This window comes from Calidris pugnax, unplaced genomic scaffold, assembly GCF_001431845.1.
Source record: "Calidris pugnax isolate Ruff unplaced genomic scaffold, ASM143184v1 scaffold5, whole genome shotgun sequence".
Lineage (NCBI taxonomy): Eukaryota > Metazoa > Chordata > Aves > Charadriiformes > Scolopacidae > Calidris > Calidris pugnax.
In genome coordinates this window covers 2,770,833-2,795,002 of record NW_015090814.1, presented here as the reverse complement: position 1 = coordinate 2,795,002, position 24,170 = coordinate 2,770,833, and the positions used below count along the sequence as shown (strand labels likewise).

Genomic DNA, 24,170 nt, shown 5'->3' with positions numbered 1-24,170 from the left:
GTGAAGGTTAAATACAGAGATTTCTGCTTCAACAGGGGGACTGAAAATTGCTCCCTCCCTGGCAGAAACAAGCAGAGCACAGGTTATGGGGTTCTTCTCCAGTTTGCCTTGTGCTGTGGTAGCTGCACAAGTCAGATGCTGAAAGGGTCCGACACGAAGCAGAACCTGATTTAAATGAACATTTAAATGAACCGTACACACAACCGTGTACACTTTTTTAAAAAAAGTAGAGAAAGACAAGAGTAGAAAGATGAAACAGGCCAAAAGATTAGACACAAAAGGGTTTGAGAAAAAGGTTTTTTTTTCAAACACGGCAGCTTTGCAAGATAAAATAAAATGAATCCCTCGCCATTCCAACATCAGCCTTTGTGACAGAGGTTCTAGTTGGCAATTTCAGTGAAGGACAAGATTCAGAAGGACATGGAAATTAAATGCGTGGCCCAGCCCAGGCAGAGGCACACTGGCAGCGCAGTCCCTACAGCCATGACACTCATTCAGTGGTTAAAAACAAAATCTCCAGTCTTCAACCAGCAACCATCCACCTATTTTAACTGAGCATTAAACCAGATCCAACCTCAATACCCAGTACACATCCCTCCTCGCACGCCAGAACAGCACTAGCTTTATCAGGCAAACCCAAGAATGTGAAGGTTAAATACAGAGCTTTCTGCTTCAACAGGGGGACTGAAAATTGCTCCCTCCCTGGCAGAAACAAGCAGAGCACAGGTTATAGGGTTCTTCTCCAGTTTGTCTTGTGCTGTGGTAGCTGCACAAGTCAGATGCTGAAAGGGTCCGACACGAAGCAGAACCTGATTTAAATGAACATTTAAATGAACCGTACACACAACCGTGTACACTTTTTTAAAAAAAGAAAAATAGTATTAAAATTTGAGTTTCATTTCTCCCTTTGCCACTTCCCTTTCTCGGTTGACGGTCAACCAGCTGGTTAACTGCCCTGAACGTGCACCCTCATTCCCAGGTTGAACCAGTGCTCCCAGTGGGGCACTGGGCAGCCATATGCTACACCACCACTCTTTAATACCCAACCGCAGCGCACCGCCGCTTCCTTCTGCTGGTGGCTGAGCCCTGAGTGAGGGCACCTGCAGGAGCTCAGCAGCAGCAGCAACTGCTTCACACAGGAGCAAGAGACAGTCGATGGCTTCTTTCTGCACAACACAGCAGGAAAAGGGAGCTATTGCCTCCCCAGAGACAAAAAATGACCATGATGGATGATGTCTCGCCGTTACGTGGTTCCTGTTGAGCAGGTGACCGTGCTTTATTCTGGTTTTGCTCCCCCTCTGAATGCTTCATATAGATTTTAAAACAAAAGATAAATACCTGACAATACATCAATACATGTCAGAAATTTAACCCAAAGCAAACTTTCAGGAAGCCCGTTCCAAACATGTATGAAGTGTGTAGGTTCACCAGTTCACCAGCCTTCTGAGCGAAGCCGGACGGTAACAAGATGATAAACTGGAACAGAATACAGCAAGCTGACATTTTCTGCAGGGTTGCTTCCCCTCCCTAATTAAAAATGACCTTGATTATTTCTTAAACAGCATGACTTCTTAAAACAAAATCACAGACAATTTAAATGAAAATCGTAATTCGCAAAATGGTTTGGAGAACAAAATCACAGACAATTTAAATGAAAATCATAATTTGCAAAATGGAATAGCCCTTAAAACATTTTTCCGCCTTTGACCACCTCTCAAGCACAAGAAAGCCTTCAGTACAGTAGAGAAATCTCCCCCAACTTCTATGTAAGTTCATACCACTGTACTGAGCAAGAAAAAAACCCCACAGTCGAGCTTTCACTTCAAAGCACTATTTAGTTAAAGATGAATTACTTGACCTTTTGGCAGCGTACAATGGAACGGAAGTCAAAGGTATCCAAGGGCTTCCATCTCCTAAAAAAAATTCAGCCCCATATCTATGAGAAATTACCTTTGTGTTAGAATAGAGCACACTTTTCAGAACAAAATGTTTAAGCTAATAAAGCTTCATGGAAGCCTCGAAGAGGGCAGACAAGTCTTCTTCTGTCTGGGGACGTGGTGATAATTTAGTCACTCTCTCCTGCAAGATTAAAGAAAAACCGGATTACAGAAGGTTGCCAATAAAATTAATCAAACAGTAGCTGAACTAGGTGCCTTTGTACTAACATCCTTCAGAGAGAATAACAAGGTTTTGCAAATAAGTAATCAAGTAATTAAGGTTGAAGCATCATCAACTGTACAGTAATTTCAAGAATATATTAGTTAAAATTGCCTATAATTAAATAGAGAGAAGCCAGATTAAAAACGCAGTTCGGTTGCAAAGTCAAGTACTTCAAACAGGGGTCTTGTCAGTCACAGATGTCAGTGCACTGGTGGGGGGTATCCTGGGAACACAGCCCATTTTAAAATTCACTTGCCAGCACTGGAAAAAGGAGGTAAATATTTAGGGACCAAGACTTTCAAGATACAACATCTCTCAAAGCCCAGAACTGCCAGAGATGGGAAGAGCAAACAGCGCCTGCAACTCAGACTCCAAAAAAGAGACACAGCGAGGGACGGCGGTGAAACTGCTTTAAGAAACAGCCTGAGGCCTTGGAATCGGGATGCAAAATAGCTGTGGTTGGTCTTCGTTTGGATGGTGATTCAACAGAATTTTCGGGTGCTGAGACGAGAAGTCAGCGATCTGCTTCACCGCTCTGCTTGACAAAATAACCACAAAGGGTGGGGATGGCACTTCAGAAGAGCCCCCACGTTACTGAGGATGAGGTGTAGGTATTGCTGCTGCAAAACCACTCAGCTGAAAGGGCCTCCCATCAACGTCTTCGTGCTGTGTTGGACCCACAGGGTGTTTGCTGCTGCTGCTGCAGCGCGACGCTGCGACCGCTCCGCTTCCCCCTCAGATTTGCGGAGGGGCTGGATGTGGTTACGCAGTGAGAGGCCACCGCATGTGAACTTGAACATGTGAACTACAGACCCAGCAGGCTGAGGAACTCAGCTGGGGGATGTTCGCAGCTCGTAATCGCGATGCGTCTGAAAAGTGAAGCTTTGCGTGCAGAACCACCCCACAGGAGCAGCTCGGTGGGCGCAGCAGCAGCAGCAATCAAAGGGTCTCTCTTTCCCCACCCCCTGACCACTGCTGCTGCGCTCACGGATCTGGCAAAAGAAAGGCTAACATTCTTCTACATGGTTTTGAAACCAAATGGAAAATTCAAGCAGCACTGGGGCAAAAGTTTGTTGGTTTTTTTCAGACTCGCAATACGCCAAACGTAACAACTCTTCTCCCAAGCAACAGGCAGTGGGACCTTCTGGATCATCAAGTCCAACCATCCACCTAACACTGACAAGAAACATCACTAAACCATGTCTCTAAGCACTATGTCTGCACATCTTTTAAATATCTCCAGGGATGGTGACTCCAGCACTGCCCTGGGCAGCCCATTCCAAGGCTTAATAGCCCTTTCCGCGTAAAAATTGTTCCTAATCTCCAATCTGACCCTCCCCTGGTGCAACTTGAGGCCATTTCCTCTTTTTCTATCACCCGTTCCTTGGGAGAAGAGCCCGACCCCCCCTGGCTACATCCTCCTTTCAGGGAGTTGGAGAGAGCCAGAAGGTCTCCCCTCAGCCTCCTTTTCTCCAGGCTGAACACCCCCAGCTCCCTCAGCCGCTCCTCACAAGGTCTCCAGCCCCTTCTCCTTGTGCTCCAGACCCCTCACCAGCTCCGTTGCCCTCCTCTGGACCCGCTCCAGCACCTCAATGTCTTTCCTGTGTTGAGGGGCCCAAAACCACACAGCCCTCAAGGTGGGGCCTCACCAGTGCCCCATACAAGGGGACTCCTCAATGTCTTTCCTGTGGTGAGGGGCCCAAAACTGGACACAGCCCTCGAGGTGGGGCCTCACCAGTGCCCCAGTTCAGGGGACTGTCACTGCCCCAGTCCTGCTGGCCACACTGTTCCTGACACATGCCAGGATGCTGGTGGCCTTCTGGGCTACCTGGGCACACTGCTGTGAACTTCAAGCATAACTGTTTGTCCCAACAGAGTTCCCACCACAAATCCTGACAGTTAGAGCAGATTAGTTTTGTTCTCCCACACCCTTTCCTTCTCGCAGCGTGGAATACACCCCGTACACTTATTAGTGCCACCACCACCACACCACGCTGCCTTGCCAACACGAGTGGGCCAGTGCCGCGTTCCAAAGAAAACCTACTGCAAGATGAAAAGAAAAAAAAGAAATCTACCCAAGATGAAACTGTATAGACTATCTCTGTGGGTAAGAATGGACTGTTACGGAGCACTAATACATTTTCATCATGCCACATCTCATACACAAAAACGAGGTATGAGAAACTATGAGGTCATCTCATTTTACGCCGTACAATTAATCATCAATGCCGAGAGATGACAGTAAATGAATTAAAAGTCAATTTGAGCTAAGCTAGCAAACATCATTTTACGCCGTACAATTAATCATCAATGACAAGAGACGACAGTAAATGAATTAAAAGTCAATTTGTGCTAAGCTAGCAAACAAACAAAAAAACATTTCAACATCTTTTGGTGGAGAACCTTCCCCCTACCTAGGCAAAACATGCCTTCAATGAGATATTGTGCTTGTGATGACCCAAACCCAATTGTTTTAAAGGAACATAGTTATCAAAACAAACCTCCAAAATGCCCCAAACCAATTTACATTCATAACCTATTTGATGGCAACTCAGAGACCATCGTTTTCTTCCTGGTTTTGCCACTGCTCTTGTTGTGTGTGATTCTAGGTAGTTGGGCTTTGTGTCATTTTCTCAGGTATAAAGTAGCAATATTAATATTTACCCTCTGTTGTAAGTTGCTTTGAGATTTATGAATAAGAACTAGACATTGTAAGAGGTACTGCTGTAAAAAGTGAGTAACCTTTCAGCCTACAAAATTTTCATTGTCTCCTTAGTGTTTATTTCCCTTTCTACTTGGTGGAAATAAATCCTAAATAGAGAGAACAGTCCATAGCGTATGAATCAAACTGTATTTTTACAAGGAAGACACTGGATTTTGCTTTTGGAGTGGTGTGTTGCTCTTTGCAGTGTCTTTGTGAGTACAATTTTGTGAAACAATACAGGGTATTACAAGTTTAATCTACATTATCCTCAGGGGACCTTATTTCAAATTCTGATGGGGGTCAGTGGAACAAAAAGCCATCTGGGAAGAAAAGTGCAACTTCTCAATATGGAAAAGTTTAATGCAAAGTAAGCTTGATCATTCTCACCAGATAGCACTTGGTATGAAGGCTTTATCTATCACCCATCTTGCATACATAATTAACGGAGATCATTATGAAAAAGCAGTATCTTCTCCAAAGATCAAAGGTCCATGAAAAACATCCTCTTTTTTAAAAAGGGTGACGTTTAAAAAAAACCCAACAAACCAAACTAAGCCCTTAGCCATTCCTTCTGAATCCATGCTAAAAAAAAAAACAACAAACCAAACTAAACCCTCAGCCATTCCTTCTGAAGAACAGGCTGCAGAACTGTGCAGAAAACCAAGATACAGTTGACTATCCATCATTTGCTTCATTTTAACTGGATTCACGTAGGCCTAGAAATACCTTTTGCTTGAAAAGAAACATTTTTGTTTTCTCAAAAAACCTGTTCTTTTTATTTGACACGAAAAACTGTTTGGTTTTCTGTCTTACCTGAGGCAGAGTGCCTTTGACTAAGGCAGGGATGTCTGCTTTAGAATAACCGATTGCAGCTAAGCCATCATCAACATTCAGATCAAACAGGAATTTCCGGAGCGTGTCTGCCAAAATAAACCCCGCATCTTTGATTCTGGCAGCGCGGATGTCAGCTCCTAAAATAAGACATAATGCCTTGACTGTAGGGTGGAGAAAGAGGAGGAAGCCTGTTCTGGACTTAATTTAATCATAATATCAGCTGAATACATATCCATACATAACAGTCACTGCCCCAAAAGCACCATGAAGCAAAAAAAAAAGAGAAATCAGCCTTCACTTTACGGCTGAAATAGTTTGTAAAAGGTGAAATAAAACAAGATCAGGAGAAGCAGGTAACTGCTGCCAGAAAGACTAACTGCCACATGAGCTTAATTTCCTCTCCCTCTGTGCTTACAGGGAGAAACACTTTCGGTCTGACTAACTGCTGGGAGGAAAGAAGCTAACACATGAACGTCAATGGTATTTATTTTTTATGGACAGTGTGCCAAATGCTAACTTTATTTTAAGGCCTTGAGTTTGCTGACACCTAGAGGACGTGGAAACCACCGACTGTTCTGTTCAATTACACATTCAAAGGGCTAGAGCATGTAAACTGAGAAAGACAGGAGACTGCAGGGCAGTGTTTAAGGGGTTAAGTAAATCCTAACTTAATGCTATTTGACTATGTGCTGAGTTGAGTAGGGTAAGATAGAACTGCAGAGGAGGAGATAGTATCTTTGAGACATCTACTGAACAGTAATGAAAGCATCAGTATAAAGTGAAAAGATCACCAATATTTCTTACAGAATAGCCTGCTTCCCCTCCTTCAAAGAATGGCCAGGATTTATTGAAAAGTAACGATAAAACCATTTTCAGATAGAAGACACAGGCTCCATCCACCATATGATTTTTTTTCAAAGTGAGCTGAGCTAAATTTGTTCTCTGTGTAACCTCAATGATGTTACTCCGGAACTATGTTAGGTCCAAGGGCCACACGGAGAGATGAGTAAGAGCACAACATAGCTACAGGAAAAATATTTGCTGTGATCCTCTCGCAGTTCAGTGTTACATTCAAAGGGCCTTAAATGAACAGGAGACCAGCAAGCCCATTCGAGGAGCTCAGATATTTGGGTAGTAAGGCTGGCAGTACCAGGGGAGAGAATATCTGGGAAAAATTGACAAATAAGGCATGACAGAATCTTGTCCAAAGTCCTATGCCGTTGGAATTCTGCCCTGCAGTCTGAGCTTATCCTGGGTTTTGCTGTAGAGGAGTAGCTGGGACACAAATCAAATATCTTCAGATCGTAAAGTCAAAGAGAAAGGGAGGAGAGGAAGAAAAGAACAGTAAATGTATAAGGGCAGTTTTAAAATATTGCTATAGCTCCAGTACTTTTTGCTCCACCTAAAGGATACATCAGCCTTTGACTGCACTTAGAAAATTTCTAGCCACACGCACACCTATTTCAACTGTTTCAGAATCCACCCAGGGAGGTATTAAGCTTTTTCTGGCTGTACCCAAATTCACAGCTGTACATACACACACCATTACTATTTAGTAATCTGCGCCATGTCATAAAATACCTTCTTAGTCATTGCATTTGGCAGCATGACAGATTTGAATCAGCTACTGTAGTCAGTTGGACTCTGGACTGGAATCAGAAGTAAACACCCCAAGTGGGAATTAACAAATCCAATTCCCTGTGACATGTTTTCGGCAGAGTCCCTTTACAGCAAGGCAGACAGTAATATAGATTAAATTTCTATTGAGAAAATTAACAGAGCTTTTAAAGACAGAATTTTTGGCAGCAGCTGATACCACAAAACCTAAAGGAACTGCTTTTTAACCACTTGTTTTAAAATCAAGGAGCCACAGTCAAATTCTCTGATATGCTGCACTGGCCAGTTTTCCAGAATATTTTCTTAGACTACTTTGAGTTGTATGTTACTGCTGTAAGAACACAGCCATTTTGTAGCTTAGTATATGATTCCAGCTGGGTTTGTGTTCTGGTTTGGACTGCATACTTCAGAGGAAGGCTGAACAAACCTCATAGCCAACCTTTATAAAACAAACAGAATTTTTCCCCAGCATATTTTTTCTGACCGTGTTGTTTCACACCCTCTTTAAAACGCCGTGATATTTCCATCGTCTGTATAATGTCCCTCTCTTCCTTGAAACCCACAAAGCTTTCAGATTACTTACAGAAGGCAGCCATACACGTGACTGGATTGCTGTGACTCGCACACAGAAGGCTGACCATACAAGGGACTGAGCACAAATTTTCCAAATACCACACGAGTTGCCCAAACCACTTTCTCTCTAGGCTGCTGTGCACGTGGCTGTCACTGGTTATTAGCATGCACGGCTATTAGCAGCAGTTTAGCTACAGCACAGCCTAGTGCAGACAAAAAAACCTGAACTTAGGTATAAATAAATTAGCTTGTCACAGCTAGAAGCAGAAAAGGCCACATTCACCCACTTTTGAGCCATCACGGATGTGTCCACAGAATAGCTACTCCCTGCTTTCCCTTGGCATCGTCCACTGAGAAAATCCAACACCTACAAACAAGCTCAGGCTGACATTAAAAGACTGAAACCCACAGTTGTGCACCATGGAAAAAGGGCAGGAGTGATTCAGAACATCCCTCTGTCCTAATTCATTGCCACAGCAAAAAATTTGTTTGGCAATATGTTTCCTTTTAGCTATTCCTAACAACTGATGCACCCAAGTACTGGTTTGCTTTACGGTATCTACTCTAAAGTACCTACTCTCCATAAAGCACCAAGAGAAATGCTAATCACAGCTACTCTCTCCTGATTTGTAACAGATTTACAGTTAATTTCAGCTCTTCAGATTTCTAGGTAAGAAGCAGATTTCTCCTCTAACTCCATCATCCAATATCAAAATTCAGCATTATCCTACCTAAGTTTGTGTTATGTGTAACTCAGACTCCAGAATCTTGTTTTTTTTTAAACTTAAACCCCTGCAACAACCAACTACAGTTGTTCGCACATTTTTTCTTTTTTTTCCTCCTCCCCAAAAGATATTTTGGAAAAAAAAAATTGATTTGTATGAGTAAGTTGTATCCGTAGAGATTCCTACCTAGTATCTCTGCAGCTTCCAAGTGCCGCTCAGGACGTATCTGTGCCGTAAAAGCAAACACTGCTGGGGATGTCAGCACCACAGAAAGGCCATGTGGCTGGGGAAAAAAGAAAAAAAAAGAAAGGAAAAAAAGAGTAAAATCACATCAACAGGACACATACTTTCAACTTCAATGTGCTTTAATTGTGAGATAACAGAGAACCGAAATGTATAATATGAAAACAAAGATAAACCGAGTTTTACCACTAAAGAGTGATCCACATTATAATCCTTTGGTTTATAACTTTTCACCAAACCAGAAATAGGGTAAGACATTCCATGGCTGGAACAGAGAGTAGAGAGAAAAGTGGTTAGAGCAGCTATCCTGGCATTTGGAAAATTTGTGTTCAGTCCCTCATGTGGTCAGTCTTCTGTATGCAAGTCTCCTAGGTACACATACTCAGAAGGTATTTAAGAACATATATGGTATGGGTATTGGGTATAGACAACCCTCACCCCTCTGCACCTTAGGGACCTAGATGTAAAAAACAGCAGCTCCTTACTCTGTGAATGTGAAGTTATATTACTCCACTGTCTGGCCTGAAAGATTCAGTTGCTAAAGTAATACAGCTATGCCAAAAATAGCATAATATGCATCCCTACCTGATCACATTGTCTGAGAAAAATATATACTAATTTTAAAGTGTAATTAAAGAGTGGATTTGCTCAAAGCAAAGGAATGAAGGAAGGTCTCTGAAGAGAAAGATTGCTAGTAACTTCTCCACACAGTTCAGGCTTAGGCTTTGCTTCTCTGAGGTTTTCACCCCTATGAACCTACGTTGCCTTGTGATATTATTTACAGCTCATTTCAGCCTGCTGAGTGCCTGCCCCGCAGACAAACTTACAGACGATTGCATCAGTTCAGGAATGGCACCAGATTGCCTCATTGCTGCCTCACTGCACAACAGCTGGCATGAAATTCAACATTTTAAATGCTATTGATGGTGGGTGGTTGTTTTTTTTTTTTTTCCTTACTATGCTTTTTAGTATCAAGGAAGGTAAAGAAGTCTGTGTTTTGTAATTTTCACACAACTGGATTTGAGTATCACCAGCCAGAATACACAACCCTCATACACATAAATGCCAAGAGCCCATCAATTTCTCACAACACACAGCTCTCCCTGCATCACAGGCCGGGGTACAATAAATTCAGCAACAAAGGCAGCGATGTCTTTGAGAATCTGAAACAAACACTAGCTAGAAGCTGGCCTTGGAAGGGGTTAAACATTCTTCTGTACTCACCAGAGATGAACACCAGCGTTGCCAAAGCCAATACCAGCAAAAGCACTTGCAAGGTGCATGTTGGCTCTGGCTTCACGGTCTTCAGGGTCTCTGATGGCTCTGTGCACCAGGGAGAAAATGGTACCAATGAATTCACAAACAGATTGGTAATTCAGGGTGGAGAAGGGAGGGAGGGCTTCTTTATGGACAGATATAAAAAACCCTCTAAGATAAGCTGAGATAACAATGCTGGAAATAGGATTGATTCACACTTCAGTCAGAGAACAATCTTGCTTCTGGATCAGTAAGTAGATCACAAGGGTTCAGTGAAGGGCAAGTTTCCTTTCACTTTTCCAAAAACTGAGTAAATAGAGTGAATTTAGCTGTGTTCACCTCAGTGATGGTTTAAATAATTCTACTTGGGAGCTTTGGCAATCCTATGCACAGTTCCAAGATCGCTCCAGCTTTTTCACCATCTCATTAGGTGGTGGTGAGAGGTGGACATTCCATCTGTGCAGGAAGAGGACAAGGTTCCTTGCCTTCCTACACAACAGATTGTTTGTGTTGTTTGACAACACAGAGAAAAAGGTCTCACGGGTAGATGCCACAGGAACAATAAACAACTACTTTGATTTTGACTACAAAAAATTCCACACTGATCTGTAATGGGAGTGCACATGGTACACAGAAGCTGTATACGGGCTAAAACTGTATCGGTAGGGATCAAAACCAACTCCCAGTTAAGACAAAACTTAATCTAAATTGAAAGTCTTCTAAATATGAACTAGTTTTCAGTAAATGCATAATTTTGCACATTCGTAAGTGCATGCGGTTACCTTCTTGATAGATGTCTAAGTATCTTAATTTACACTGAAGGTGACGGATATTACACCAGCAGTATTTCCTTCAATATGTTACATATTCCCTTATACTGTCATAGAAAGAGGATTCTTGAAAAAAATATGTGAATGCACATTAACTGAGCAGCTTGAAATACTTTTAACTGAGGACTTATAAAATAGATTCACAGAGGCATTAAAAAGCTACCTCCTCAAAACAAGCTAGTAACCCTAATTGTACTTTCAATTTTATTTGAAAAGCTTTTTGCCTTATTTTAGCCTAAAATTCAAGTTCTTCTCAGCATCCCTTTATTGGGCACCGAAGACGGAATGTGCTGTGAAGGGGGTGGCTGTTAAATGTCTTACCTTTTCAAATATTTAGCCACAATGCGCAGAGCATGAAGAGCCCAGACATCACTGATGGGGTTGCTGCCTTGGTAAGCTGGTCGGTTGATGGGGTTTGAAGGGCAGGGACCCCGCATGTTGTAAGGAAGAGCGGTGTACGATTCTAGAGCATGGCTAAAAGAAAGGTTTAATAAATGAATTTTTTTAAAGTGGGAGAGCTCCATTTTACTCCCCCGCTGCCCTCTGAATGCAGGTTGTTCTTATTTGGGCAACCTGGTCTAGTTGGGGGTGTCCCTGCTGACTGCGGGGGAGGTCGGACTAGATGACCTTTGGAGGTCCCTTCTGGCCTGGGCAATTCTATGCTTCTATGATTCTATTTACTTCTGGTGTTCAACAAAAACGGAAATACTGTCTCATAGGGAGCTGGGAGAAGGCTGGGTGGGCACCTCCAGAGTGCTTCACCCTCCAACAGACAGACAACCACAATCTATCAGCTCACACCATGCTTAAAGTCAGGTTGGACCTTGAGGTGCAATGCTTTTTGGTGAAGAGCACTGTGCATCTGCAATGGGTGCGTTTCTTTTCTGTAGGACAGGGATTGTAAGTGGCTTTAGCACTGGAAGCATTGTAAACCACCTTTCTTTTAAAAAGCACTTTCTTTTTAAAAGTACCTTTAAAAAATTAGGAGTGTGATATTTAAGCTAAGTGGAACTGCCGACAGTCTCATCTCCCAGATAATCGTGAATTTGGCTACATAAAGAAGGGGCAATGCCTACATTACTACATTTAGATACACAAAACTATTTTTATTTATGAACAAATGCCTCAGTTCCATTGCAGGCAGTGCAGCTTGAAATACTTCACCAAGCTTGAGAAATCACACATTTCACTGTGTTTCACTATACTATTAGTTTAATGTACACAGTACCCAGAAGCAAAGTAAGCTCTGGCCCTCTGAATAGGAACCTCCATGCATTTTGTGCAGTTAACAGCTGTAGGTTTAAGACCAAGAAAATTTTGTGCCAAGTGAAAAGCAGATTATGAAAGAGGTTCTGAAGATGGTGATAACTGGACTAAGACCTGCCCCGTGTCCAGGCAGGGTTTGAATGTCTCCAGAGAAGGAGACGAAGGAGACTCCACCACCTCCCTGGGCAGCCTCTTCCAGGGCTCTGCCACCCTCAAAGTGAAGAAGTTCCACCTCATGTTTAGATGGAACTTCCTGTGTTCAAGTTTTGTGCCCATTTCCTCTTGTCGTGTCACTGGGCACCGCTGAAAAAAGACTGGCCCCATCCTCCTGACACCCACCCTTTAAATACTTATAGGTGTTGATCAGATCCCCCCTCAGCCTTCTCCAGAATCCTGTACTCTATTCCCTGCCATGTCTATGAGACATGCTAAATGCAGGCGTAATTGTGATTAATAATCTACTTAATCTCTTAAAAAGGGACACCTGGACTCTCTCCCTGACAACAACCATCCTGGAAGAAAATGGTTTCTCCAGTGCACTGCAAAAACATTAGAATTTCTGCAAATGAATCTTTTGTTTCCTTACATTCTGAGGGGGAGTACTGAAATTAAGAGGAATGTATAACACAGACCACCTTAACAAGAACAGGAAAGAGAGAAAAAAGACTATCCTGTTGTGCTCCTAAAATATATTTTCTCTACAATCATCACAGCAAAAATACAAAACTGTAATAAATTCAAGTAGCAGCCTATACAGAAAACTCACCAAAGCACATCAAAGCCACTGTTGGCCACTATTCGCTCAGGCATAGACAGTGTATGTAAAGGATCAATGATGCCTAATGTTGGCTTAATGGCTCTTGAAGCAATACCTGCAATATGTAAGTAAGGAAAATGGGTTAAAGCTTTTTTGCAACAAAATAGGATGAGACGAGCTTAAAGTTCAAAACGTAACAATAATGAGGGGAAATGACTTGAAACTATGAAGATAAAAGCAGAGAGAGAGAGAAGGGAGAGAAGGGAGAGGAAGAAGTATCTGTGAATCTAAGTCTTACTGATGATGAAGTCCTCGTAACAGTTATATGATCTGAGACTGTTGCCTGAAGTGAATTATTCCAGACAATGCTCTCTATTTACAACCCCCCCTGAGCAGCCTATACTTCCAAAACGTCTGTGCTGGATGGTATCTGCAACATTATTCTTAGATTTGTATCTCCTGCGAACAATCAGAGGGCAAGACTGGTTTGTGTCTACAATCAATTGCTATTGCTAATTGCTGACTTCAGCATCTGTAATAACCATGCCTCCATATTTTGGTTAAGGGGGCACAGCTGTAGCTTTGAGAGAGAGAGACATACAGACAGACACACACAGACAGACTGACTGACTGTGTATAGTCTCCAAAACTCTTGAGCTACAGTCACAGCTCCTTACTGCACCCATTTGAGTCCCGAGTGCTGCCATATAAAATCCACACGTTTAGAACTAAAACCTCAAGACAGCTACAAAGCTTAAGATGACATTTTAGCCTTCATCTTTATTCGCCAGAGATGAAAAGGCCAAAGGAAGACAGTGCCCCTCACTCGCACAGCATCTCAGGCCTGAGGTTTCAAAAGTCAGGAAAAGGAACATTTGGTTGCAATTACACAACAAAGACACAGAAGTCTTAAAAGCAGAAAGCAAAATACAGAGGAAATAAGGAACAGTTGTTTGACCCTGAATGTAAGTAGAAATTTCCTTTGCAATTAACATTTTCTGCCATTTAAGAACTTGAAAGATTTTAGTTTCCTGTTTTGCCTCCAAACTATAATCCACTGCATTACATAGGTATTTCATTATGTCAATATGCTACAAATTTAATTCAAAGAGGAAACCTTCAAATTTGCCTGTGGCAGTTGAATCAAACAAAATGACACCTAGGATGACATGCAGTATCCCCTTCTTTCAAGGCAGGGAAACGATGAAGACACTGGAAAAGCGATTGTCTTGAAAAGCAGACACACAACAAAAATCTCACCGGTTTTTACTTTTAGTTCTTTGAAGTCAAAAATGGCAACGCCAGTGGTTTCACTTCCAGTTCCAGCCGTCGTAGGAACTTAAAAGAAAGAGTGGGGATAACAGCAAATAATAAGTAATGCATAAAATCACAAAATAAATAAATAAAATCACAATGTTAAGGCCGCCAAAAATACAGGACCCAGGAAATCTGGGTCAGGACCCAGTCTGGGTCAAACTTTTGTCAGTTAGGTTGATGGTTGGACAAGATGATCTTTAAGGTCCCTTCCAACCTAGAAGATTCTGTGAAATCTCAGCGGTATCCCCGAGGTATCCAAAGCCAACAGGTGAAAGAGAAACTTTGCTCTCTTTTCTCAGTAAAATCAGTCAAACTGAGCTAAACGAGACAAACTAGTGAAAAAACTGAAGTAAACAGCATAATTGCCACTGAGAACGACTCGAGGAGAAGGCAGGCCATAGGAAGGTGGAACTGTAGCAGTAAACTGATTTCTGTAGAAATATCATACGTGCTTTACCTGCAATGAGTGGCTTGAGGGGCACGGTGACGGGCTTCCCTTTCCCAATTGGAGCATTGACGTAATCCAAGAAGTCTGAGGTCGGGCTGGACGCGTACAGGTTGGCAGCTTTACAGGTGTCCATCACAGACCCACCTCCAACCGCAACGTAGGCATCAAACTCTCCCTTTTTAGCAAATTCAATGGCGTCCAGGAAACTTGGAAAACAAGAAAAGCTTTCCTGTTAGTCAGGAGAATCATAGAATCATAGAATGATAGAATCGTCTAGGTTGGAAGAGACCCTTGGGATCATCGAGTCCAACCATCTACCCTACTCTACAAAGTCCTCCCCTACACCATGTCCCTTAGCACTGTATCTAAACGGCCCTTAAACACATCTAGGGATGGTGACTCCACCCCCTCCCTGGGCAGCCTGTTCCAATGCCCGACCACTCTTTCTGTGAAAAATTCCTTCCTAATGTTCAGTCTAAACCTACCCTGTTGGAGCTTGAAGCCATTCCCTCTCATTCTGTCACTAATTACCTGTGAGAAGAGACCAGTACCAACCTCTCTACAGTGTCCTTTCAAGTAGTTGTAGAGAGTGATGAGGTCTCCCCTCAGTCTCCTCTTCCTCATACTAAACAGCCCCAGCTCCTTCAGCCACTCTTCGTATGATTTGTCTTCTAGGCCCTTCACTAGTTTCGTTGCCCTCCTCTGCACTCGCTCCAGCACCTCGATATCTCTCTTGTATTGAGGTGCCCAAAACTGGACACAATACTCCAGGTGTGGCCTCACCAGTGCTGAGAAAGAAAGTTAAGAGAAACTATTAAGTTAGTTTCACCGGCAGAAGTAGTACCTTTGGTCTGTTGGTTCCACCCGGACATTATCGTACATCTGAAAGTTTATTCCATGTTTTGCCAAGGAATTCAATACTGCATTGACAGGAGGGAGCTTTGAGAGGTTCTTATCTGTCATCAAACACACCCTTCTAGCACCAAGATTCTGCAGGTCCTACAATAACAATGACATTAAAAAGCAAACAGCTGGTATAAAATCATACCCGGAAGTATTTAAATACTAATCCAAATCAACAGAACCATTTAAAAATAATTAAAAGCACAACCTGAAAATACTTGGTTATTGTGAAATTTTGGAAACAGTATCAGCTAAACAGGATTAACCACATACATTTAGGACGCAGAGAGCAGAGAGCAGCACAAAGCATAAAGCTGCCAAACTTACACAGCTGAAGTCTTATGATAAAAGAAAAGTAATGCTAAAGATGATGAACAAGTGCAAAACACGTGGAACCACTTAAGATGACAGTAAAATGTAAAATATTTTTTTGAAATATCTTTTTCCTACATAATTCCTGTGACATAAAAAGGCTTTTCCACAGGTTAGGTCTCCCCTAACTGCATACCAAAGCACAGCATTAAAAAATCGAAAGTTTAGTATTGAATGTTATATTTTTTAATTTATATTTTAATATTGAATATTAATTTCTTAATGAAAAATCAAAATAAGGTGGCAGAAAGAAAAATACTACATTCTAACTTTTGCTAAATTAATTGTCGCAACAGCAATACAATACATGTGGTTCAAACAAATCCTAATGTTGTTTTAAGACGGAAGTGCTGTCTAACTTCATGTACTGACCATTAATTTACTTTACAAATTTGCAAATTCAGAACTGTTAATGCCGTAAATGCCAAGAAAAGAGGAAAAAATGAAAAATGACAAAAAAAACCCCAAAACCAATGATAAAGGCAAACAGGAAGAATGTACTCAGGTGAATCATCTCCCACTGCTGAAACAAAAACTCTACACTTTCACAGTGCCAACTCAGAACTGAATACCCACCTAATTTAACGAAAAGTCTCCGATTCATTTTAATGAGCGCTAGAAGAGGTGAAAGTGATCTTGAGAAAACCCTGGTGAGTCACCAGGATTCAAAACTTTTTGACTTAAATTCCCCGTCAGAGAAAAATACTGTTGCATAATCCTGGCAAATCATCCAATGATCTAATTATCCATTAAGCTGCATTTCATGTACTCACTTATACCATAGCAACATTGATGTAATGTGCTTCTGCTCTCTACCCAACAGTATTTTCCAACCTTTTTACACTGATATATATGACCACACATACTGCAAAGCAGTGGAGATTCAGACACACTATATATAAGCTTTTCCTCATGAAATTGATTGATAGCACTGGCAGCCTTTTAAAAAAAACAGACAACTTTTCACCAGGGGTGGATTTGCACTATGGAAGCTTACCATGCCAACCTCTTTAGTAACTCCTTCTCCGTACCGGATGTTTGAAATGCCAACCTCTTTAGTAACTCCTTCTCCGTACCCGATGTTTGAAATGGCCATCTGCAAAAAACAAAAAAAAAACCAGAAACCATATTTTTTCTAAAAAAAAAAAAAAAAAAAAAAAGAACATATTTTTTTTCTGGAAAAATGGGAAAAATGGGAAATGGCATCTAGTCCCAAGCAGTCAAAGTGAAATGTACAAACTTACTGATGTAAATATTTGTTAAATGCCGTATTTGGATGTGTAAAAAACACTACTTTTAAATAAATACTTACTGATGTAAATATTTGTTAAATGCCATATTTGGCAGTGTAAAAAACACTATTTTTTAAGTAAGATGTATTTTATTATTAAATCTACCTCAAATGCATAGTCTGTGCTTCCCAAGGTAGGCCGTTCAGGGACTGGAATGGAAACAAAACAGTAAAATTAGGGAACAAAATGTGACTTCAACCTGTATCTCAACACTAAAGTTGATTGATTCCTTTGTTTTTAATACATTACTAAGCACTAATACATTTGCACAGGTCACCTTGGCTTGTCAGGCTAACAGTTACCCATTTCACACCTTGCTGTTTGTGAGATTAAATGATCCGAGTACTTAATTTGATTCGTATAATTCAGCAAAACGAGAGTGTTTTCTCCTTCTTTCAAGAATGAATTCCTTCCTATAAAAGCTGAGTAGGTTAGTGGGAAATTGCATGAGAATTTGTTTGCAGTCTGCAAAAAACAGAAGAGTAAATAGCAAGTAGAACCGAGAACCTGCAGAACACACAGGTTGAGAGGTGTTACAAATACATAGGGGCTACATAACCTTCAGAACAACTTCTAAAACAAACCCATGAGACATCCTCTGTATGCACCTGGTGAGACAACACCTTTTGTAGGTGTGAGAGTAACACTGACAGGTGTTTACACTTCTTTTTGCTTCTGCTTAGTCCTAAACTGGCAGACGAAACCGAATTGCTTGCTTGAAAATCAAGAAACTGCATGCATTGCTAATAACAAGCAGAGTTTTAATAAGAATCAGTGTGTCACTATCAGCTTTGTTTAGTAGAAGAGAGAAGATATTTACAAGGACGGTACTTCAGTCACATCCTCTTTGCCATGTCATTCTCGCATAGATTTCCACAAAATTCTCTATTTCTTGCATATCCCGATTTTGCCACAAAGTGAGGCAAACTGCATGAACTGAAACAGCCCATTCTTCTCCAAGAAAAGATCAGATGAGGCATTCTGCTCTTCCTGCTGAACTCGTGCCTTCTGTCTGCTGTATTAATTGAAAATATGCGATTTGGATTCAGATCCAATGAGCGAAGCCATAATAATGAGTCTTACAGACACTCTGGGGTGCACTGAGGCACTGACCCACAACAGCAACAGATAAGATGTATTAAAATCCTTTATGCACTTTCTATTCAAGGCCAGGCCAGCTGCTATCAGCCCTTTCATTGCCATCTCTTGCCAGGCTGTACGTGTTTGACCTCTCCTCGTGTTTGAGCCTGCTGTACCCTCAGTCATTAATTTGACAGGCTAAGAACATGTCCAAGCCATTTACTCTCTTGCTTTCTGACAATATAATAGGTGCCCTGCTGTTATATTCTGCAGTCAAACTTAACTTTCAGGAAGAATTTTACTGAGTTCAAAAACTGCACTATTTCCTCAAACCCTGTAAAAAACCACAGTGAACATCTCTTTTTTTTTTTTATGCTACAGTCACTGTTAAACCAATTCCTGCTATTTACAGAGGTACTGAACTGATACCATCTTGCTACATTATAGATTCAATTGCTGCCTAAATCTTACAGAGAGGGTTCTTAACTAAGACTTCTATGTAACAACAGATTAGTTTGAATTGACAGAGTAGGTCATCAAGCAGATGAGCAGAAGAAGGAGATTGTATTTCTCAGCTGCGCTATTGTCTTGCTATATGATGATCTTGCACAAAGCCAGCATCTGAACTTATATTAGCTTTTCCATATGTGAAATGGTAATTCTTTAAAGAGTGTCTTAAAACACATAAACCAAGCCACGCAGAATCACACATGGCTGAAACTATGTCCAAAAATACTAATTTTTATAGAAAATATATAGCGTACCTTCTAGGTACCTTTTAGAGTATTAAACTTGGCATATGTGGGATGTATTATAATGACTAAGAACATCTGGGGACAGACCAGCACTCAGCTATAGCTAGAGCTATCCCCATAGACTCTCTACAGTCAATGCAAACAGAAATTCCTCTCCGGGTGAGTTGGTCACTTGGTGCAGCTCACCGTCCTTACCCCACAACCTGGGCTTGAGCAAGCAGTGCTCTTGGGACCAAATGTATAAAAAGCCTATGGAGATTACATTCCCCAAGCCAAAGATGACCTTTGTGAATAGCTGCTCTTTATTTATATATCTCTTCTTGTTTCTTTCCTGTTGTAACAGATGCACATTTCTCCCCTCGAAAGCAGATCTAGAGTGGGGATGGCTCAGGTGATGACAGCAGTAGGAGCCAGAGCGAATTTCTGATGAACTTGCTCATCAGAATGCTGAGGGAGGGGCAGGATGTCACTGAGGGCGGGACAGGATGCTTTAGTCGTGGCTTACGTGGGAAGGGTAAATCTCTCCAACCGCAACCGCTATCCTTGTACAGTTGCAAAATAACAGACTCCTTACTTTATCCTTTAAAGCGTTCTCTTCCCTGTATCTGTTACCTGCGCCCTCGGCCCGGCTCACACCGATAGGCACGGCTCCACAGGGCCATGGCCTCCTGCAGAACCATTTTGGAGACACACGATAACTCTTACCTTGGGAATAAGTGTGGCCATGGCTCGGGCACCGACATCTAGTTAAAAAGGTTAAAAATAAAATAATAATTTAAAGAAATTAAAATGTAGGCGTAGTTAAAAGCAGAAAACTGAAGCGGAAAGACGAATCAACCCTGGCCTAGAAGTCCCCCGGTATGTCCCCCCACTGAGGCCTGCTCCCCCAGCCGGGCTGTGGAGGGGCCTGGCCGGCCCTGGGGCACTGAATTTCACTGAAATTGTGAATTTCACAGTGAAATTCAGTAGGGGGACACACCGGGGGACTTCTAGGCCAGGGCTGATTTGTCCCCCGGTGTGTCCCCCCACTGAGGCCTGCTCCCCCGGCCGGGCTGCGGAGGGGCCTGGCCGGCCCTGGGGCACAGCGGCTGGGGTCCCACCGCCGGAGGAACACGGCTGGGTCCCGGTATTATCCCCTCCGTGTGGGGCGAAAGCAGCTTTCCCCCTTCGAAACACCACGGCGGTGGTCGCCCGGCCTCGGCCCCCGCCCCGCCGCCGCCGGGGCACCTGCCCGTGAAGCCGGGGGTGGAGGTTGGCGGGGGGGGAAACACATCGGGCCTGAGGCGGCGGCGGCGGGTCCCCTCGGCCGCCCTCCTCCCCCGACCTCGCTGAGGCGGCGGGTCCCCTCAGCCGCCCCGGCCCGGCCCGCACTCACGCTGCCCGCTGCAGCTGCCTCAGGAGGCGGGCTGCCCGCTGCCGCCCGGCCGCCATCGCCGCGGCTCCGTGGGGACGGGACGGGGGCCGAGCCGGCGGCGGCGCCTCCTCCCGGGACCGGGGGAGGTGGGGGGGGCTCCCACCCGCTCTCCCAACCCCGCTTCAGTCACAAAAGTTGACCGAAACCCGATTTTGCCCGGTTGAAAGAAGAATTGCCCCGATTCAGGCCCAAACCGAGGAACCTTCACGGCCTCAGGAGGGCCAGAAAAGCAGCGGCACCGCCGGAGAGCCTCATCCCGGCTGGGAACGGACAGGCTGCCCGGGGTATTCACTGAATTTTTTAGAGTTGGAAGGGACCATAGAGATCATCTAGTCCAACTCCCCTGCTGAAGCAGGACCACCCAGAGCTTGTCAGAGCATGTTACTCAGGACTGCATCCAGGCGGGTCTTGAAAATCTCCAGAGAAGGGAACTCCACCCTGGGCAGCCTGTTCCAGGGCTCCGTCACCCTCACTGTGAAAAAGTTCTTCCTCATATTCAAGTGGAACCCTTTATGTTCCAACTTGTGCCCATTGCCCCTTGTGCTCTCACTGGGAACCACTGAAAAGAGTCTGGTTCCCTCCTCCCTCAGCCCGCCCTTGAGATACTTGTCAGCATTAATAAGGTCTCCCCTCAGCCTTCTCTTCTCCAGACTAAAAAGTCCCAGCTCTTCCAGCCTCTCCTCATAAGGGAGATGCTCCAGTTCTTGAATCATCTTTGTAGCCCTATGCTGAACTCTCTCCAGCAGTTCCCTGTCCCTCTTGAACTGGGGAGCCCAGAACTGGACGCAGTATTCCAGTTGTGGCCTCCCCAGTGCAGAGCAGAGGGGGAGGATGACCTCCCTTGACCTGCTAGCCACACTCTTCCCTACGCAGTCCAGGATTCTGTTGGCCCTCCTGGCCACAAGAGCACACTGCTTGCATATTGTCATTTTCATTTTTAGTGGAGAAATTTCACCAATAACGTCATCAGCAGCATAAAATACTTCTCGGGGGTGTGTGCGCCTGGACAAAGCCATGCTCTCTGGTTCGAGCAGGTCCAAGATGCACCCCTGGAAACGCCAGGAAGATGGGAGGTCTGGAACAAATCTCAAAACAACTTTTTTCTCCACGTTTCAAAGCGCTTCCCGCCCCCCGTTTTGCCCAGCTGCTTCCACCGAAGGCTTGGTATCAACGCTGTGTCCATGAGACCATTCCTGCCACCGGCAAGGCTGCTCAGCACAGCATCCAGAAACGTTTAAGAGGCAAAGAGGGCCATCCCGTGCACAACCCATAGGTTGAGGACTATGGTCAGTCCACCCATGGCACCCACATCCCTTCAGCCCCAAGTTGCTGAGCAGACGCCTTACACAGAGGTTTTGCTTTTTGATCGTGCTCAATCTGCCTTCCAGAACAGAGTGAGATAACAGAACTGGTACAGGATCACCTAGCTTTTTCAAGAACTCATTTGCAGCAAAACATTACATTATCGTAGAATCGTAGAATGGTTCAGGTTGGAAGGGACCTTAAAGATCATTAAGTTCCAACCCCCTGCCCTGGGCAGGGACACCTCCCACCAGACCAGGCTGCTCAAAGCTCCATCCAGCCTGGCCTTGAACCCCTCCAGGGATGGGGCAGCCACTTCCCTGGGGAACCTGTTCCAGTGTCTCAGCACCTTCACAGATACCAGATTCTTCCTGAGATCTAAGCTAAATCTACTCTCTTCAGCTCCCAAGTTAACCACTCACAAGTTTACTGCTTGAAAGTTTGGGAACTTAATTCACTTGAGATTGCTGGAACCTGTTTTACTACCGCTCTTTAGCGGGAATGGCTGCAGATGAGCATCCTTCCTAAGCCACACATTGGGATGGCAAATTGTATTTTTTATTCCAAGCATACAGGAGGCACTAGAGAGTTCAAAAGAGTTGATATAGAGTTCAATAAACAGAAGTCTGAGATCATTTCCAATATCTGCTCTTAAATTGTTTGGTAAAGAAAACCACTGTGAAACTATTTCTATGAAATGATGAACTACTGTTAATACAGGGAGAAATTTAGGTGTTGACCTGCTGTTGATACAAATACTTCTAGAATCATAGAATCACAGAATGGTTCAGGTTGGAAGGGACCTTAAAGATCATCGAGTTCCAACCCCCTGCCCTGGGCAGGGACACCTCCCACCAGACCAGGTTGCTCCAAGCCCCATCCAGCCTGGCCTTGAACCCCTCCAGGGATGGGGCAGCCACAGCTTCTCTGGGCATCCAGAGAAATCTGTTGAATTCAAAGCTGGTCAGCAGCTTTGACTTCTTTTTTTAATCCAGAGAACTCTAGGAAATACGTACAACTCCTTATGCCCTGCAATAAATCTTACAGTAAGCTTTAACATTCCTTTTGTGACTTGGCCTGAATGACACAAGAGCTGAGTGGCAGAAGCTGATTTCCAGAGCAAGAGCTCCACCGTCAGGCCACTCGCCCAGAGCAGAGACCAGCAGCCACATCCTTTGACTTTATCTTCTGAGCAGGCTGTCACTTAATCAAAACACAAGTCACGGCTGCAGCCCACCCCCATCCCAGTTACCGGAGCAAGGGACAGCTTTACTCTGACTCTGTCCTGCCTGGAAATGCTGCAGCCACGGCCAGCCATGAAGCCAGGTTGTCCCCTGGGGGAGAACTAGGACTCCTGACCCCCTCGATCACAGAATCAATCTTCTAGGTTGGAAGGGACCTTAAAGATCATCTTGTCCAACCATCAACCTAACTGACAAAAATAGACACCCGCACAACAAACAAGGAGCATCATCACTAAACCATACCTCCCAGCACTTCATCAACCCATCTTTTGAACACCTCCAGGGATGGTGCCTCAACCACCTCCCCTTGGATGGAGAACACAGCCCTCCTTGACTGCCAAACACGGGACATTTTAGAAAGACCTAAAGGAGCGTATTTATTGACAAACAGGTGTGGGAACAGAGCACCGGGCGGGAGGCTGGCAGTGACAGTCCCTTCCCACGCCTCGCTGGGCATCCCTAAGCCCACGCTGCACGCAGTCCCCTCTTGTCCCTCACGCCTTCTTTCTCTTGCCACCACCAGCGATGCTGCTCGCGGATCGCTGCTGCTGCTGCCGCCGGGCTCCCCCTCTCTTGCTGCTTCGGCCCACCCGCTGCTGCCGGCGGCCACGCTTCCCCCGTTTGGACTGCTTCTTGCCCTTGGCGGCGGCCGCCTCGGCTTCCTCCTGGCGCAGCTGCTTGTTGACGGCGCGGGTGATGTCCAGGACGGGCTTCTTGCTGCCCATGTCCCGCAGCAGCTCCAGCTGCCGGCTGCGCTCGGCCGCCAGGTTGCCCAGCAGCGGCTCGAAGCGACGTTTCTTGCCACCATTGCGGGACGGCGGCTCCGCCGGTTCCTTGGGCAGCCGGGGCTGGAAACGGCCGAGGGAGGCGGTGGAGACACGGGCGACCCGGGCGACGTGGCCCAGCTCCTCCCGGCTCTGGTGGCCGGTGGGGTGGAGGGGGGCGGCGGGGACGGCGGTGCCGGCCCGGTGGGCGCGGGCCAGGTTGCGCAGGCGGTTGAGCTCGTTGCGGGCCACCCGTTCCCGCTTCTCCCGCCGCAACCGGGCGAACTGGTCCTCCTCCGGGTCGGCGTTCGCC

At 44.4% G+C, this 24,170-nt stretch overlaps 2 protein-coding genes across 5 annotated transcripts in view; both read right to left on the bottom strand.

Moving 5' to 3' along the window:
• Positions 1–231: 231 nt before the first annotated feature.
• ADHFE1 (alcohol dehydrogenase, iron containing 1) lies at positions 232–20,607 on the bottom strand. 4 transcript variants are annotated; one of them, XM_014939669.1, is made up of 15 exons: positions 20,509–20,607; positions 19,839–19,876; positions 17,404–17,447; positions 17,050–17,102; positions 15,576–15,731; positions 14,741–14,937; positions 14,227–14,304; positions 12,976–13,081; positions 11,265–11,417; positions 10,081–10,179; positions 9,043–9,121; positions 8,800–8,896; positions 5,678–5,835; positions 1,951–2,079; positions 232–1,527 (listed from the first exon to the last, which is right to left on the bottom strand). In XM_014939669.1, exons 1-14 carry the CDS (start codon positions 20,562–20,564, stop codon positions 1,996–1,998), a joined length of 1,398 nt encoding a protein of 465 aa, XP_014795155.1. In that variant the 5' UTR covers positions 20,565–20,607; the 3' UTR covers positions 232–1,527; positions 1,951–1,995. The 4 variants fall into 4 exon arrangements, with proteins under 4 accessions (XP_014795155.1, XP_014795153.1, XP_014795156.1 ...); XM_014939667.1 differs by having other exon boundaries at positions 232–1,476; XM_014939670.1 differs by having other exon boundaries at positions 232–1,476; positions 15,576–15,730; positions 17,004–17,057.
• Positions 20,608–23,444: 2,837 nt separating this feature from the next.
• The window catches only part of RRS1 (ribosome biogenesis regulator homolog), a 1,245-nt gene continuing 519 nt past the window's right edge, over positions 23,445–24,170 (bottom strand). Inside the window, 2 exon segments of the mRNA XM_014939602.1 lie at positions 23,445–24,164; positions 24,166–24,170. The exon segment at positions 24,166–24,170 is cut by the window's right edge and continues 519 nt beyond it. Coding sequence (XP_014795088.1) covers positions 23,588–24,164; positions 24,166–24,170 — 582 coding nt within the window. The 3' untranslated portion in view covers positions 23,445–23,587.

Bases quoted from the DNA above. Each gene is read 5' to 3' on its own strand.
- ADHFE1 (XM_014939669.1), bottom strand. From the start codon at position 20,564: ATGGCGGCCGGGCGGCAGCGGGCAGCCCGCCTCCTGAGGCAGCTGCAG. The intron at 11,418-12,975 runs GTGAGTTTTCTG...CCTTTCTTTTAG, and splicing joins AGTGGCTTTGATGTGCTTTG to CCATGCTCTAGAATCGTACA. The intron at 8,897-9,042 runs GTAAAACTCGGT...TTTTTTCCCCAG, and splicing joins ATGTGGATCACTCTTTAGTG to CCACATGGCCTTTCTGTGGT.